Source organism: Sciurus carolinensis, chromosome X (genome assembly GCF_902686445.1).
Source record: "Sciurus carolinensis chromosome X, mSciCar1.2, whole genome shotgun sequence".
NCBI lineage: Eukaryota > Metazoa > Chordata > Mammalia > Rodentia > Sciuridae > Sciurus > Sciurus carolinensis.
Window position 1 is genome coordinate 109,653,299 of NC_062232.1, and position 17,481 is coordinate 109,670,779.

The 17,481-nt window shown below is 37.8% G+C and overlaps 1 protein-coding gene across 5 annotated transcripts in view; it reads right to left on the reverse strand.

Moving 5' to 3' along the window:
- The window catches only part of Enox2 (ecto-NOX disulfide-thiol exchanger 2), a 333,888-nt gene that overhangs the window by 61,848 nt on the left and 254,559 nt on the right, over window positions 1-17,481 (reverse strand). For 4 of the 5 annotated variants that reach the window (XM_047536718.1, XM_047536717.1, XM_047536714.1 and 1 more), the window contains 3 exons: window positions 15,780-15,935; window positions 7,796-8,002; window positions 128-361 (listed from right to left, as the gene is read on the reverse strand). In XM_047536718.1, the coding sequence (XP_047392674.1) occupies window positions 128-361; window positions 7,796-8,002; window positions 15,780-15,935 (597 nt within the window). Of the gene's footprint in view, window positions 1-127; window positions 362-7,795; window positions 8,003-15,779; window positions 15,936-16,788; window positions 16,967-17,481 lie in introns of all 5 variants that reach the window. The other variant, XM_047536719.1, reaches the window with a different exon arrangement.

Genomic DNA, 17,481 nt, shown 5'->3' on the forward strand with positions numbered 1-17,481 from the left:
ACACAAGAAATACTCAGAATCCATGACTGGGATATTCAAAGGGTAACCACCAACAATACAAAGATATTTACTACATTTCCCTAAAGAAAAGAGTTCTTTTAATCATGAAACTTGAATGCCTCTATACCTTTTAGTTTTTCAGCAACAATGCTGCATTCGTGATCTGAATAGTGGACCACTGGGGGTGGGGATGGAGGGCGCAGTCTCTCTTCTTCCATCCGTCTCCGGTGGCGCTCCTCTCTGGCCAACATGCGCTGTTTACACTCCCACTCATACAGGTCATCTCGAGCCTGTGCAAAATCAACATGCAGCCGGCCTGTGTCCTTTTTGTCAGTACTAGAGCCCAGACGAATTCGGTAACCTAAGTTTGAGTGGGAAGGAGAGAGAACAGCAGCCTAGTAAGGACAAGTTCAGTGTTTCAGTTGTGGTTAGAGCACTTCCAAGTGATCACAAAATCCCCAATTCCCTACATATGCTACTGAAGTGAATCATCAAAAGATTTTAATCTCATCTCCAATAACTGCTTACTATTCTGTTGGGTTAGTGTTGTTTTCAGGAGTTCCATTCTTTCATCTGCCACTTACCTCTGAAGAAGAGTGGCTCTGTGGGTAATGGCTTGTGGAATAAGCCTTATATGGCACCAAGGGCTGGGAAGAATGGAAATAGTGGCCCCAAACTATGGTGTCTTTGGATAATTTCAAGAGTGTCAGTAAAACCATCACACAGAAATTTGGTAAAATTTAAATATATTAATTGGCATTTTAATCTCTAAAAATTAGTTCCTAGATTCATTAGGCAATATTTGTCTTTTTTTTCTGGGAGAAAAATTAGATATGATGGGGAGTGGTATATAACCCAGGTGACACATAATTTGTGATACTCAAATAAATTTGGTGCATTTGTAATAGTGGTAAAAACCAGCATCTAGCTCCCTACCTCAAATTTTGTGCCAGCTACACCACCCAAGTCAAGTCTCTTAACAAAAAGTGAAGAAAAATGTTAAGTAGAGGTATATATTTATAAATACATTTATTTCATTTCATTCTTAGCACAAATTTACTGGGTAAACATTTTACCAAAGAGAAAACTGAGCATCATAGAGGTTAAACAGCTTACCCTTGACCAAACAACTAGCAAATGGCAGAGCAAAAATTTGAATCCAGGACTACAGACACCAAGTCTATTGGGCTTTCCTCTATTCTTGGGAATAATGCACACCATAGATTTTTGTTCCTTGATAAGATAGAGTAGTATGGATTAGATATGTCCTTCTCTTTAAATAACTAAAAATATGGACAAAATGTATGAAACAATGTTTTTAAAGACACTGGACATCAGAAAATGAAGACAGTGATCACTGAAAGACAAGAACCAAATGAAGTAATCCCTATGATTGCTCCAGTTTATTCTTTAGAGAGGGTTTGGAGGCTTTAGTACAGGGAGGGGAACTTAGGAAGAGCATGATGTTCTTACAAAGGTTAGAAGGATAAACTGGGATTCCAGGGAGACTATGACAAATAGAGTTCAGAAGGCAGAGTGCCAGAAGGAAGAAATCTGTACAAAGCATTTTGGAGATCTGCAGAAGGTCCTCCCTGATTATTTAGCTGAGTATTAATATCATCCATAAGAATAAGTGGAAACCACCTGAATCTTAAAGGTAACAATCTCTGGAGCTCACCCAGGGCTATTTGAGAAGAAAAACTCATACTTCACTGAGTAACATGAAGTCAGAAGGGTTTTGTCTCTACAGTGGTAAAAAAATAGCACTAGACTAAACTACTTTGATCCTGCTGAACAATGCTTAAAAAGCAAGACCCAAATGGACAAAAATGTTCCCTCATCTCAGAACAAAGCTCAAGGGTTTTTATAGGAATAAAATTATCTGTTGCCAAGTAAGGTAAAATCCACAATGCATGGTATCTAATAAAAATTATCCAATGTGCAAATAAGCAGGAAAATACTGCCCATAATTAAGATTAAAAAATTGCCAACTGGGTTGGGGATGTATCTCAGTGGTAGAGTGCTTGCCTGGCATGTGTGGTGCACTGGGTTCAATTCTCAGCCCCACATATAAATAAGTAAAATAAAGGTCCATTGACAACTAAAAAATATTTTTTAAAAATTAGCCAACTGAAACAGAACCAGCAGTGATACAGATAATGTAACTAATAGCTAAGGATATAAAAACAACTATCAAATTTGGATTTCATATGTTCAAGCAGCTAGAGAAAATATTGAACATATTAAGCAGAAACACAAAAGATATAAAAAAGAGCCAAACTTCTAGAGATTCAAAATACAATGTCTAAGTTGGAAAAAAATCACTGAATAGGACTAATGGCAAATTAGACATTGCGAAAGAAAAGAACTTAAACACATAATAATACAAACTATCCAAAATGAAATACAGAGATAAAAATACTGTGAAAAAGTAAATTGAATACCAGTGAGCTGTAAGACAACTTTAAAAGGCCAACTATATGCCTAATGCAGCCCTGATAGAGAAGATAGAGAGAAAGGAAAAGAAACAATATTTGAAGAAATAAAGGGAGGAAATTTTCCAATTTTGATGACAACTCACAGATTGAACAAGTTCAGTGGACTCCAAGTAGAAGAAACATGAAGAAAAGTACACCAATGTACATCATAACTGAATTGCTCAACATACCAATAAAGAGAATATTTTTAAAGCAACCATAGATAAAATATACATTATGTGCAGAGAAATAAACATAAGGACAGCATCGTATTTATTGTTAGAAACAATGCAAGCAAGAAGTTAGTGGAACAACATCTGAGAGAGGGGTGGGAAAAACCTGTCAACCTAGAAATCTATGTGCAAAAAAAAGATCTTTCAAAAAGAAAGCGAAATGATTTTTTTTCAAAACACACAAATGCTGACAGAGTTCATCAGGAGCAGACCTGTACTACAAAAAACTGTTAAAGGAAATTCAAGCGTAGAGAAAATGATACCAAATGGAAATATGGATCTATACAAAGGAAGGAAGAGCATACATAATGTATGATTCCATTTATATGAATTTCTAGAAAATGCATACTAATCTGATAGGGAACAGATAAGTGGTTGCCTGAGAAGGCAGTAGGGAGGGTAGGAGGAAGAGATTACAAAAAGGACATGAAGGAAGCTTTTGGGGATGGCAGGCAGGCATATTTATTTTATGACTGTTGGTGATAGTTTAACAGCTGTATATACATATATTAAATATAATACAATTATATTTTTGAACTATGTGAAGGTCATTATATGTCAATTATTATACCTCAATATAGTTGTTTTAAAGAACGATGCCAAGGAACACTAAAATGGTCATACACTCATTTGATAAAGAAGAAAAATCACATTTCATAAGCAAACTTTTCTAGACCCCTTTGCAGTTTGTAATGTACCCTTACACCTATGTATCTTACTTGATCATCCAAGCCATCAAAAAGACAGGGCTATAAATGATTACCTTGCCAATTCACCCAGGATTGTGGAAAGAATCAAAAGAGAGGATGAAATCAAAGTTCTATATAAACCATATTAAGATGCTATGATGCTATGGGTGGGTACAGCTCCCAAAGGTGCTTAAATCTAGTAATAAAGATCCTTTCTTCATTCCTTTCTATGTTTTCTGGTCTCTTTTCTAAGAAATTTTTATTTGCTTGTTTGTTTTAATCACTGTGTTTTATAAGGCAAGATAGCATACATCCCTTTCAGGAGATTTCTAGCATTTTTGAACTTCCAGGGAGTAGGTTCAAATTTAAAGGGAAAAAAATAATTATTTTCACAACACTGACTGCTATTCCTTTCCTTTGGCACCCTGAAAATGTTTCTAGGTGATGGTTGTTAACAGAGCTGATTTCAGTGATGTTTAGATGGTGCCTCCTGAGCAGTATGTTGCCTTTAATGCATGACTACTCAGCGCTTTTTGAGATATTTACGTTCTTATTAAAATAGTCTACTGTGGAATGCTCTGTTATGTTGCTGACTGCTATCTAATAGCAGCCAGATTAGATTGTGTTAGCTTCCATAGCACTTAAAGCAACTGCATCAAGAGTATGCTACATCTATCTCCTTCTCTCCTCCCCCACGTATCTAGCCTACTTTTTCAAATGCCCTCCACCTCTTCCCTGACCTATTACAACAAACTTCTCCTCTCCTCTTTACTATTCTCTTCTCTAACCCATTTATACACAGAGCTGTCAGATTAATCTTTCAGAAGCAATCATTTCCCATGTTCAAAAATTTCTTCAACCATTTCCTATTACATGAGGAGTAAAGGCCCAACTGTTAAACCTTTCAAAGTGGGTAACAACTGATGTTTTCCCTCCTCTTCTTATGTCTACTAAGCACACAAACCACCACCAACTGTTTTCTGAATGTTTGCCATAGCTTTCCACCTTTGCAACAGTGCTCATGCTGTTTCTTCCATATTCCACTATCCACAAACAAATGTTTTCTCTTTGTCAAAGACTTGGTGCAAATGAGACCTTTCTTGATAACCTCAGTTAGGAATCAGAAATATTCATATTTTCTCTCTCTTCCTCACCCTCCCTCTTTCCACAATGGTATTCATAGCTGTCAATTATTATTATCAGTAGTAGTAGTGATGTGTCTTATCAGTGTTGGAACAATGTCTAGTACTGAATAAATGTTTCTTTAATGAATGAATATACGGCTATACACTAACCTTAAGTTCATTAAGGGGAAGAATTAGGTTTTACTCATTTTCTATTTTGCACAACATCTAGCATAATACTTTATACAAAGCAGATGTTCAGTAAGCATCTGTTACATGAATGAAGATGTTGTCATAAAAAATGCCTAGTACTTGAACTCAATTCTTCCAAAACATTACTCTTAGGCAAAGAAGAAATAGTTAATTGTTTTACGCCCTTTCCAGTTACCCTGTCTTCTTCCTTCTAGCAAATTTGACCACTGCCCCATAAAGAACAATATCAATTCAAAATAAGGAAAAGATCAATCATAAAACTGTATCTTCAAACTAACCCAAAAGGCAAGGGGCTTCACTTTAAAATACTTTACAGAAATCATTCCTATTAGAATTTCTTCCCTCAATTGCCCCAGATCTGAATTTTTACCATGAACAGAAGACTTTATGGAAAGCAGTTTTTACTAACTCCACTCCAGCTGTACTACATGAGCCACTATCACTTTGGGATTAGACTAATGATAGTTAAACTATGTCCTAATTACTTCCTGTTATGGTTTGGATATGAGGTATCTCCTAAAAGCTCCATGTTAATGCGGGAATGTTCAGAGGTAAAATGATTGGACTGTGAGAGCTGTAACCTCACCAGTCTATCCTAATTTGAATGGATTAGCTGGGTAGTAACTGTAACAAGGTAGGATGTGGTTGGAGGAAGTGGAATACTGGGGATGTATCCTGGAAGGGTTCATTTTCCCTGTGTCCTCTTCCTCCCCTTTCTCTGCTTCCTGGCTGCCATGAATGGAGCATTGCTCCTCTGTTATGCTCTTAAAAGATGTGCTGCCTCACTTGGGGCCAAGAGCAATGGACTCACCCATCTATGAACTGAGACCTATAAAACCAAAAGCCCCAAATAAATTTTCCTCCTCTAAGTTGTTCTTGCTGGGTATTCTGGGCACAGCAACACAAAGCTGACTAAAACATTACCTTCTCTCAAACCCCTCAGTCCACCTTCTACTTAGAAGTAATATTTCTAGAATGTAAATCAGCTCACATCACTTTATTTCTTAAAAGCCTCCACGGACTCCAGAATAAAACTCGTTACCATAGTTTACAAGGTCCATGCTAAACTTCTATCCTCTGGTTGAACATGCCAAGTCCATTTTCATCTCAGGGACTGTGGTTGGCTGTTCCTTACTTTGGATTACTCTGTTGGGAGGGACAAATGAATCATTGCTCTGAACTCCATAGCCCTGGACAGCTTGACTGCCACATCTGGGAATCTTTCCCAGTGTTTAGGTGTGTAGAAAGACACGCCCATTTGCAGGAAGCCGCTGTTAATGGGGCAGATTCTATGCCTGGCAAGGAATTTATGGGTTCCATAGCTTTGAATTTAAATGCCTGCTACCCTGGGGTGAAAGAGATACCAGTAATGCCTAACTAGCCTTGTGGCACCAGCGCCCTGGAGGAGGAAGAATTACCATGCAAGTAAGTCTTCAACAAGGCCAATTCCCTGTAGCCTCTCGCTTCTTGCTTACCTTGAAGAACCCTTCCTCACAATAAATTCCTTCGGTGTGTTTCACATAAATAAAGCAATTGTGGACGTTTTCCTTTAGTTAGGACCAGACCCACTTTGAAAAAATATACTTCTTGTCTTTTGTGTTTATTTCTTAATATTACTTTTCTAGCTTTTTATTTCCAGCTGGCCCACACCTCCAACAGTTACCTATTCCCTCCCCACATAGGTCATGGCTGAGAGTACTCCTCTCTGAGATGTTCACAAGGCAATCTCCTTTCACATTGTTCAGGTTTCAGTTCAAATGTTAAGGAAAATTTTATTTCCTAATAACCCTAGGTAAATTAATCATTTTTTCTTTTTCAGGGCATTTATAAGTACCTGATATTAATATATTTATTTGTTCATATATAACATCTTTCCATTGCCAGAATGTAACATCCCTGATGGCAAAAAATCTGTCACAATCTTTGCTATATTCCAAAGATATAGCAAAATATTTATTGCCTATCAGGCAATAAATATTTAATAACTAACTTCCTGTGATGGCTCAAATGTCTCCCAAAAGTTCATATGTTGGAAATGTAATCTCCAAATTAATATGTTAATGGTGTTTGAAAGTGGGGACTGTCGGGGAGTAATTAGGACTAGATGAGATCATAAGGGTGAGGTCCCCAAGATGGCATTAGTTCCTTCATAAGAAGGGGAAGAGAGTCCCAGGCTAGCATACTTGTTCTGTCTCACAATGTGATGCCCTCTGTCATGTTATGATGCAGTGAGAAGGTTCTCATCAGTGAGCAGATGCCAATGCCATGCTCTTGGTCTTCCTAGCCTCCAGAAACACAAGTCAAATAAACTTCTATTCTTCATAAACTACCCAGTCTCAGGTTTTTTGTTCTCATGACAGAAAATGGACTAAGACATTTCTATAACCATTTTTGAGCATTTATTATAGTGCTAGGCTATACACTAGTCATTGGGATTCAATGTTAAATCAGACACAGTTCTCACCTTTAAGGGGTTCACACTTTGGTCAGGGAGATGAATGTGGAAAGAGTGAGTTCTATCACTGATATTATAGGTGTCATGTTAGGAGAAGCACCAGGTACTATGGAAGCACTCAGGAAGGAGTGCCTAAATCATCTTGGTGCAGAAGGGACAGATGAGTCAGAGATAGCTTTCAAGAAAGGTTGTGCTCCAGTTGCAGCATTAGGATATGAAGATGTATGTGGAGAGTGAGGGTGGAAAAGGTAATTCTAGTCAGAGGAAAAGGCATAAAATACCATGGCACATTCTGGGAGCTAGAATTTATTTAGTGTAGTTAGGACACGGTGTGTGCAGGAAAACTTAGGAGTTGATGCTGAGAGGTGGAACATATAATCAAGGCCTTTAGATGCCACATGTAATGAGCCTGGAGTTATCTAACCGACAATCGGGGGCTACTAAGGAGCATTTAAGGGGGAAGGTAGGAAGTAACATGCATTTTCCATTTCTGAAGTCTAAAGTGGGTAACATCAAGACTGTATTTTAGCTGCTACAGATGCAAATTGATCCCCAATTTCTGCATTGTGCTTAGTAGGAACAATCTTCACACCTATACACCTACCAGATAGATAAAGGGCTTTGTCCACCATGTATTCCTCAGCAAAGCGAATGTGACAGAAGTTCTTTTTGCTCTTCCGGATAGCAATGATCTCTCCACACTGTTCAAACACTTCCACAATGATCTGCTCTGTCCCATTTTCAGGCAGGCCACCCACAAATACTGTTTTGCATCCTGGTGGTCTTTCTCGGGTTGCAGGAGGTGGGAGATCTAAGTGTAAGGGCAAAAGAATTTGAAATTAAAATGTTTGCCTGAGATAGACCTCTTAAAAATTTAACATTTCTCACAGATAGCCCTACTGTCCCCAACAAAGTTTTGCCTAGGAGTACCAGAAGTATGTGGTCTCCAAATGCTCATTTCTGCCCCACAGAAAATTGATTGCATGACCCTGAAAATAGTTTTATTCAATGATTTTGTGTCTAGAGGATAAATACTCAGATCCCATCCAGGGATCCGTTCCATCCACAGCTGTTTAGTTTTGTTCATTACTTTTGCTGTGATAAGCCAGCTATGCCAAATTTTCAGTCATTTTTATTAAGAAAATAGTGGGGGAAATCTCAGTTTCAATTCTTACTTTCAGAAGTTCTCAGAACCAAGGTCTCTGGGAAAGGGTTTAATTTAGATTAAAGTTACTATATTCTGTTTATGCTTACTGAAAGAACTGTGTTATGATTTGGATATAAGCTGTCCTCCCAAAGCTCTTGTATTAATGTAAGAAGGTGAAATGATTGAAATGTGAGAGTTGTAACCTAGTCAGTCCACTGACTGGACTGGACAGTCCACTGACTGGGTGGTAACTGTAGGAAGGTGGGTTGTGGCTGGAGGAAGTGGGACATTAGAGGCATGTTCTGGAAGAGTTCATCTTCTCTGTGGCCCTATCCCTTCTCTCTCTGCTTCTTAACTGCCATGATTTCTGCTTCACCTTAGGCCCAAAGTGGTGATGGAGTGAGTCGACCACAGACTGAATCTCTGAAACCCTGAGCCAAAACTATTCCTCCTCTGATTTTTTGTTCTCAGGTATTTTGGTCACAGTGATGAGAAGCTGATTATAAACTGTTTCAGGATTGGTTTGACAATGATGAGGTTAATATTTATAAAAGTGTTTGCAACTGTCAGAATAATGTCATTAAACAAGTCAGTAAAAAGTAAAAGTTATCCCTTTTATATTCTTAGTTTTTATATATTTATCAGTGAGCCTTTCTTCCAATTCTTTGCTGGAGAAGCGAGGTCCAGATCCAATCTTGCAGCATTTAGAGGGAAGTATGAAAGACAGCAGAGAGAGTAAGCTCATGTGGGAAATCATTAACTAAAGTGAGATAAATTTGGCCATAGAGAGCCATTAAAAACCTACTTAATGAGATGATTTCCCTCTGCTTAAAAAAACATGTTTCTACTCACTCATACATAAAGCCTCTTGTTTCTGCCAGTTCCTTGTTAGTATTTATATGTATCAAAGCATTTTCTAAGCAAAATCCCACAGTTCATAGTCCAACAAAACAAAGCATGATGGTCATGGGTTTTTTTTTTTTTTTTTTGGTCATGGGTTTTTCTGATGTTGGTTTTGTATCTGCAAGGATTTATTTTGTGTAATCCATTCTTTCCATTCAGCCCTTAACAACAATTCTGCCAGTTCAAGATTTGGAGAGCTCAACAACCAGTGATTTAGAGCTTACATGCAAAAATAAATGAGTCTTGCTTATAGATTAAGTCAAGGCCCCCACCTGACTCTTACCCAAGTTAGTAAGCAGTTGATTTGGGAGCTTCTTTGGGTATCAGCATCTCTAGCTTTCTCAGTTTGTTATGGCTCTCTGTTCTACTTGTGGTTAAGAATATTTAGTTTCTACTGATGTCCTCTTTCTCTCTACAAAGGGGATAATGAAATTTAGGGAACTTATAAATTGTTAATTTTAAAAATATATATAATTTCAAGAGCTCATTTTGTTGTTGTTTTTCTATCTGAAAGGTTTGGAGGGAATGAGAAAATTAGTGAGCAGGAATCTGAAATGACTTAGTATGGTCACTATGTGATACTGTGCTTTTAGTCAAAAGGGGGACAATGAGGACCAGAATTGTTTGAGAGTTATGTTTTCGAATTTTAAAGTGTTGGAAAGAATTCTAGCCACCATGGTTCTGGTTATTGTTAGCTCAAGCAGCACAACAGAATCTACTTGGTAGTTAAACAATGCCTGGTCTCACCCCAATGAGTACGAATTGATTAGTCCAGGATACAGAGTATGCATTAGGATTATTTTGTTGTTGTTTTTTAGTTTTTGAGTTCTCAGGCAGTTCTATTCTGTAACTGTGGTTGAAAAATACTGACATAGTCTAAATTTCTAATATTACAGAGAAAAACCTTGGCTGAACCAAGTTATATTTCATTTAAGGGCACCACATTAGATAGAAAGGGAAAGACCATGAACTTAGAGCAGGTAAACTCACCATCTGTATTTCCAGAAAATTACACAGCCTCTGAAAAAAGTCTTTTCTTATCTTTAAAATAGGGATATTGTTTTCTACCTCCCAAGAGCTTTTATAGGATAATTGATATTATACTATGCATATTGCATGTGGTACAATGCCTAGTATTTAAGAGTTTCCCAATAAATAGTAGTCATTATGGTGTTATCATTTAGTATTATAGAACCCAGGCTTCCTAATTTCCAATCTGGGGCTAAGACTCCACACATGTCTGGAGTGTAGTGGTAGGTAAGACCTGGACTTCCACTCTCCCAGACCCTTTGCTTTACTCAGACCTTGAGAGGAGGTTCAGTTTGAGAAGGAATCATTCATATGGAGAGAGAAATCTACAGCTATGAAGACACACATGGCTTTGCCTATGTAATAAAACCCAGTCACTGCATATATAGGTAAAGAAATTTCAAGAGCATCTGTATAGTTAGATTTGTGTTTTCAAACCAAAGGCTTTAGAATAAAGTCCTATTTTAGAATAAGAACCCTTTTGATGTTTACTCTTAAAGGACTGGATGGTAAAAAAAATCATTGGTGAAGCAAAAATCACCTTTTTATGTTGTTTGAGTTTATTCAAGTCTTACTTTTGGTCCATTGAGAGACTCTAAGGGAAGTGTGATTACTGCTGTAGTTGTGTGTAACACTGAAAATGCAAAGGCTCCTTTTCCTGACTACATTTGTGGGTTTAAAATTCTGTGATGAAGTTATAACCCTATTTAGATGCTGTGATTCTTCGGTGGTAACTGCTAAGTAAAGGGGCAATGTCAAGAATGCCAGGGATTTATTTATTTTCCTTGGGTAAATGTAGAAAGTCTCTTTGATAGCATTTGCTGAGATTTAGGTGTATGCCACCAAGCAAGGAAATGGCTGTATTATCTTCTTTAATGGATAGTACAAGTTCCTTAATTAACAGCTCAAAGCACTTTGTTATCTGGACCTGATTTTTCTAATCCCACTGAAATACAGTGATCAGGGCACAGCAATGATAACCCCATTGGAAAGCAAATTTAATCTCCACCCATTCATCACGTTAGGTACTAAGCTTTGTAGCATCTAAGTCACCACTCAGTATAGAGACCAAGAAAACGTCCATGTAAAAAGATTCAAGATAACTCAGAGTATAAAATACTAATCTCTGGTAATGGAAAAAGAGAGACACTTCCAGCAATTCTAATTACATCCAAGAATCCCCTCTGGGGAGCTGTGTTGGGGCAATCAACATTAGGATCAGAGTCACTGCTGATCTCTGAGAAGTGAGGGAGAGCAGAGTATAGAGGATTTATAAACTACTTGTATCTTACTTTTCAAGGGAGCATCACAGATCACTCAGCTGATTTGCTGGAATTTATATGATGCAAAGTCTCTGAGTTGATTTTATTAGACAGCCCAAGATTGAAGGCCCCCAAGACAATCAACAGGGGTCGGATGCATTTTAATGTAATCTAAACTGACTGGCTATAATCTGAAGGCTGGAAAATTGTTATTAAAGCTCAATTTACCCATTTTCTCTAATTCTCTTTATAGAACTCAGCTCTGAGAGCCAAAATGGGATCTGTATATTTTGATATAGTAAAATGAAAATCAAAACAAAATTATTTTCCTGGCTCCTGGGTGTTTTCCAACATACCTGGAAAAAGATAACAGATGATATTCCATAATTTATTCCCCATTTACTGTTATTTCCAGTAGACTCAAAGTGTAACCTCTACTTACAGAAGGTCTAGCAGCTGAAGTGAAAAGATCTTGGCAAAATTGAGTTTTCTATAGAGATGGTGTTGTCCTCCTGTCACATTGCAAAGAATTGCTAATTGGGAACTCAGTATATCTCTGATACCCACCCTATGAAAAATAAAGTGTGTTTCAGAGAGTTTGTTTTTGCTATACCTCCAAATCCTGGGAATCAGAACAATGGGATACTCGCTCACCATTTATCTTTATAAGACTAGGCTTGTTCTACTCCTGTTGAATATGACCCACTGAATTTTTAGACCAGGTCTGATTTTACCTAGTTTGGATCAGACAGGTTAAGTTACTTACCAAAATTTTTATGGTTATTCATTGGTGGAGAATTGGGCCTGTGTTACTTTAGAGTTTTAGCACTCACTATCCTGCCTGTTCCAGTGAAGGTACAAAGCTCTAAGTACCACCAACCAAATTGCTCCTGCTTTTCCTAATAAACACTGAAGGGTTTTACCCAGGTATATAGTTATAATAGTGCTATATTTTTAGTGTGTATAATCATAACTATAAATGGGTGAAGCCTTGGAGGTATCTAAGCTAATCTAACCAAATAGCCTTGTTTTACAGATGAGGAAAATGAGATCCAAGGAGGTTATATGACTTATCAAGATCACACAGCTAATTAGAAGGGAGGAGAACATAATTCTCTTGACTTAAAATCTTGTACCATATTATCATACAATTTTGGTTCATTTGATGAGGATTCACCTAAAAAAGTCCAGTAGGTAGGGTCTGAATCTCTGAAGAGAGATATAGACTGGAAATACAGATTTAGAAGTCATCAAATGTAGTAGTAATTACCACCCCCCATTCTCTTGGTTTGCTTCTATACCTATGACCACTCTTTCTGTCACCATCTATCATCCATCCACCCATCCCTCCCTCTGTCATTCAAAAAATACAGATAAATAAAACAATTTAAGGACTAAGATGTACCCACTGGATTTAGCATCCACTATTTTAATGACAATGCACTAGAGTAATTCACCACAGATTTACTTTCAGTACCATTCATGCAGAAGTGTTCCAGGAGAGTGTATACTTGGAGTTGGGCTGGACGGGAGTGCAAGGAGTATGAGGTCAGAAGCAGTTGAACCTGAATAAAAGGATGGGTATGTGGCAAATAGAAATGATGGGTTGAAGACAGTCACACATGAAACCAAACAGTGAAAGCTTTTTAAGGTCAGGAACGGGACTATGAAACTGTGTGCAATGAGAACCTCATGTGACTAACATTTGGATGAAGGGGAAGGAATTGATGGCAATGATACTTTTTAATAAAGCAACAGACTTAGAAGCAGCCTGAATGGTAAATAAAGAGACTGTAAGAGTCTCTAAACCATAGGACCTTATTGCTAAGAGGAACTTTAGAGTTGGAGGCCACTGAGTGCAAGATACTATACCAGAGACAGGCAGGATTAAGTAGTGGAGTTTATAACGAAGGACTTATAAGGCAGGGATGGTGGAGATAAGGAGTTCAGTCACACCAGCTCCCTGTTCTTGTTTCACCTTCACAAAGACTAGTCTTAGCACTGTTAACAAAAATGGCACTTTTACCATGCTTTCAAGCAAAGAACTAAATGAGGTGCCTCAGTTTAGTTTTTCCCCACACAATTAAACAGAGCCCCCTTTAAAAAAATTCAGACTCTAAAAAGCAAATAGAATACCAGTCTACTTTAAGCTTTGTCAGGAATGTTATTTTATAATTCAGTTCCAAAGACAGGTTCCTTCCCGAAGCCACTCTTTTACTGGCACTAATTGCCCTGCTAGCATTCTTAGTACAAAGGATGAAGAACTGAAGAATTCAGTTGTGAGGATATGATGTTTCCCTCTTACTCTGTGGCCCTTCTGACTCAGAACTGAGAAGGCATGGCTGCAGGTAGAGAAAGATAATAAGTGTATTTGAGAGATTTCTGACTATTTCTTTTACTAAAGACTATGAAGTTAGTCTCTTTAAGTTATATATTTTGACATGCATTCAAAGACTGCTCAATAATGTGATTTGTGTTATAAAAACAAGGCATGAGTGCTATTCTTTGGCAATTTAGAAACAGTACATCCTTAAAGTCATCTATTGCACCCAACCAGGGCATTTTAGGTTGTGAGTCATTCTGTTAGCTTAGACTTCACTGAGACAGTGAAAGCTTAGTGCAAGCCATTTGTGTGATACATGAATTATTAAATCAACAGAATTCTACCTTTTCATGAGCATGAGGTTTTAACACTGGAAATAACTAAATTCATGGCATTTAACACAAAAACGGTATTATCAGGGGTGCAAAGCTTTCTCTAAGCCAAAAGCAACACATTGGAAGAAAAAGAAAAACAGCTTGCACATACGTAGAGGACAGTGGAATGAAGATCAAAAAACAGTATTACTTATCCACGTAGGTACTAAGCAAAAATTCATTTGAACTGGTAAATAAGGCTACAAAGGACATCTCATTCTTCATTCCTTAACTTTCCTTGTGACATACTAGCTCTTCTCCTAATACAGTCTTCTGAGATGCTGGTCTCCTAGGTTTCTTACTGGTCTGGAAGGATGTACCATGTTGACAATCAGTTTCCAAAACCAGAGAGCATTAAGATCATTTTTCACTCACAAAAGTAGCCATGGAGATCCATGCAACCAACCCTGACTGATTCTAAAACCCTCTCAGTTGTAAGTAGATTATTCTAAGTAGAATCTGGGTCCCTATCAGGGCCTGATTCATGATTAACTGATTCCTGTTTAAGGTAGGAGATGAAGTATTTGTCTGAGGTCACACATAAAAGGTTCATATTTATTTTTATAAAGCAATAATTTGATCTGTGGTTTAAACCCCTGAATGAGTCCCTTGACAAACAGTTCTAGTGTTTGCATTATAGCAGCACCACTACAACTGTGGACAAAGCATTAAGAGGCTTGAGTCATGTGCAGAAGTAGCTTCTAACCATTTAAAGTATATAAAATCCCAGTGGATCTGGAAAAATAATTAAAGTCAATTATTATTGCTGGTACATTTGAACTGGAACATGGCCACTCTACTATTAGAGATATTTTAAAGTGATTCTAAGAAGAAGCCTATTCTTTGCAGACAAGACAGATTTCTAGATCTGCATGAACTGTATTGACCCAGATGGCTACAGGTAATCTTAGTCCAAACATTCATCTTAGCCCTTCCAATAAGTTGAACTGTGGTGTGATATTGGTCAAATTATATTGTTATATTTTATGCATGTATGAATATGTAAGAACAAATCCCATCATTATATACAACAATAATGCACCAATAAAAAAGTGTAAAAAATAAAATAAGTTGAATTGCATCTCACTGTGCATTGTAGCCCAGAAGATGAATAGTAGTAGTTGGAGTGATATGTGACTAGCCAGTAGCAGTGGAAGAGTTTTAGCACCAAGCACGTATTCTCATGTGCCTCAGGTAGGTTCAGACCACTCTCAATCTCTGCCACTACCAGCATGCAGGTCAGCTATGAAACACAAAGACTACAAGTGATAGTGTTGAGCAATTTGAGTCATGTGCCTCATTCTCTACAAGCACACTTGAATTTCATACCATATGGCATTAGAAAAATGTTATATCACTTGTACTGCAAGCAGCACACAAAAATCTACCATATAATATCAACCTCGACTAGCAAGAGAAATTTTTCCTGCTTTCTGTTTTCTAGGTGAATCTTCTGTATATACATCTATGAAGGCCTTGGGTATTCTTTTGAAAAAGAAGAAAGCTTTCTTATGTACCAAAACTGACTTATATGGGAAAAAGAATAGTACTTGGGTTGGGAGGGAAGAGCGTGCAGCTTTTGCAGTGTATGATTTCTTTTACTACTGGCATATCAGGAGGAATTGGTGGAGGTACTATTCCCAAACCAGGCATCATTGGAGTTATTGGCGGAATTCCAGTCATCATTCCAAGAGCAGGATCAAAATCTAAAATAGGAGAGGAAAGAAAGAACAATAAGTGACACCAGGCAAGGTCAAGTAGAGGAACAAGCTTACCTCATAAGTTTCAAATCAAAAGTCTTTCTAAGACACAGGCAAAATATTTTTTAAAAACCATATGCTTAGTATTCTCAGTTCTCAAATATTTTATTATATTTGTACATTTTCCTTTCAGGGTAGGGCTGTTGTTTTCTTAAACCAGGGCTGGTTGAAGTCTCTACATCTTATTTTGATACCCAACATCTTTCATAAAATGATTGCATCTTGTTTACTGATCTTGATTCTACTAGTTTCCAACACACATACTCGGCTCCATCATGGCAAAGATTCTTACTGTCCATTGTATATACTTTCTTCTTAAACTACAGCATGGTATTAAAAGCACACAGTTTTGGGTATGAGACAGACTTGGGTTCTTGCTCTACCATTTTCCTAGCTGCAAAATAGGGGTCATACCTCCTACCTTACAGGGAGTTGTGAGGAGTAAATGAAATGACGAATGTAATGTGCTTTAGCACAGTGCATAGCACAAAATAAGAACTATCCTCTCTGCCTTTGTTCATGTTGTTTTGCCTGCCTAGAATCAGTCATGTCTACCAGAATCCCCTCCTCCCTCCCATGCTCCAATGGCTGGCTTAAGTCTCCTTGAAAAGGCCTTTACAGATTATTCTGGTTTATTCTCAACCCTGGGTCTAAAAGCTGTTCTACAACTGTTTCCACTGTATTTTATTTTATTTTACATTGTCTTTTGTTTCATTCCAGGATGCCTCTAGAAAGTATGAGGGTGAGCAGACAAAAAGATCTTTCTATGGGGCTCATAAATATATACAATTTGATTCACCTCACATCAGCATTGACAGCATTCTGTTGGCACAGTTACATGTGATACCATGAAAGAAATGCCATTTCATCCATCTGGAGTGATTTACTTGCCAGTCCATTCTCCTGGAACCAAGACTCTGGGAAGATTCTACAGTCATGAGTCCTGAGGCTTCTTAGGAGCATCTAGTTGACTCTACCTGTGGGGCACAGGAGTGGAAAGTGGCCTAAAGGGGAAAAATGGATGGAGGGATCCATAGGGGTCTAGATGGAGACTGGGGCTCCTCACTCAGATGACACTGCCAGCCCTGGTCAGTAACAGACACTGAAGGGGAACTTAGAAAATTTCAAAAAAGGTGTTTCTTATGGACAGAACAAAGATAGGACCTATTCTGGATTTGGGCACCTGCCCTACTGACATTGCTGCCTAGCCAGTGGTCAGCACTGTAGGGTGGGCTTGTAAAATATTGAGATAATTGAGGTAAATCTTCCAAAGCATGGGACCTCCCAGAGGTATGGGCCCATTGTGGGGCCTCACTTGCCTAGGACTAAGGGCAGTATTGATTTCATTGTTTAACTCTTGTTTCTATATAAAAATGTCATTTCTTTGAGAGAAGGGAGTAATTCTACTTCTTTGTTTTCCCATCTCCCACTCTTGTCCTCACTATAGAACCTTGCAAGTCTATGGCAAACAAAGCATTGCAGAAGCAGTTCT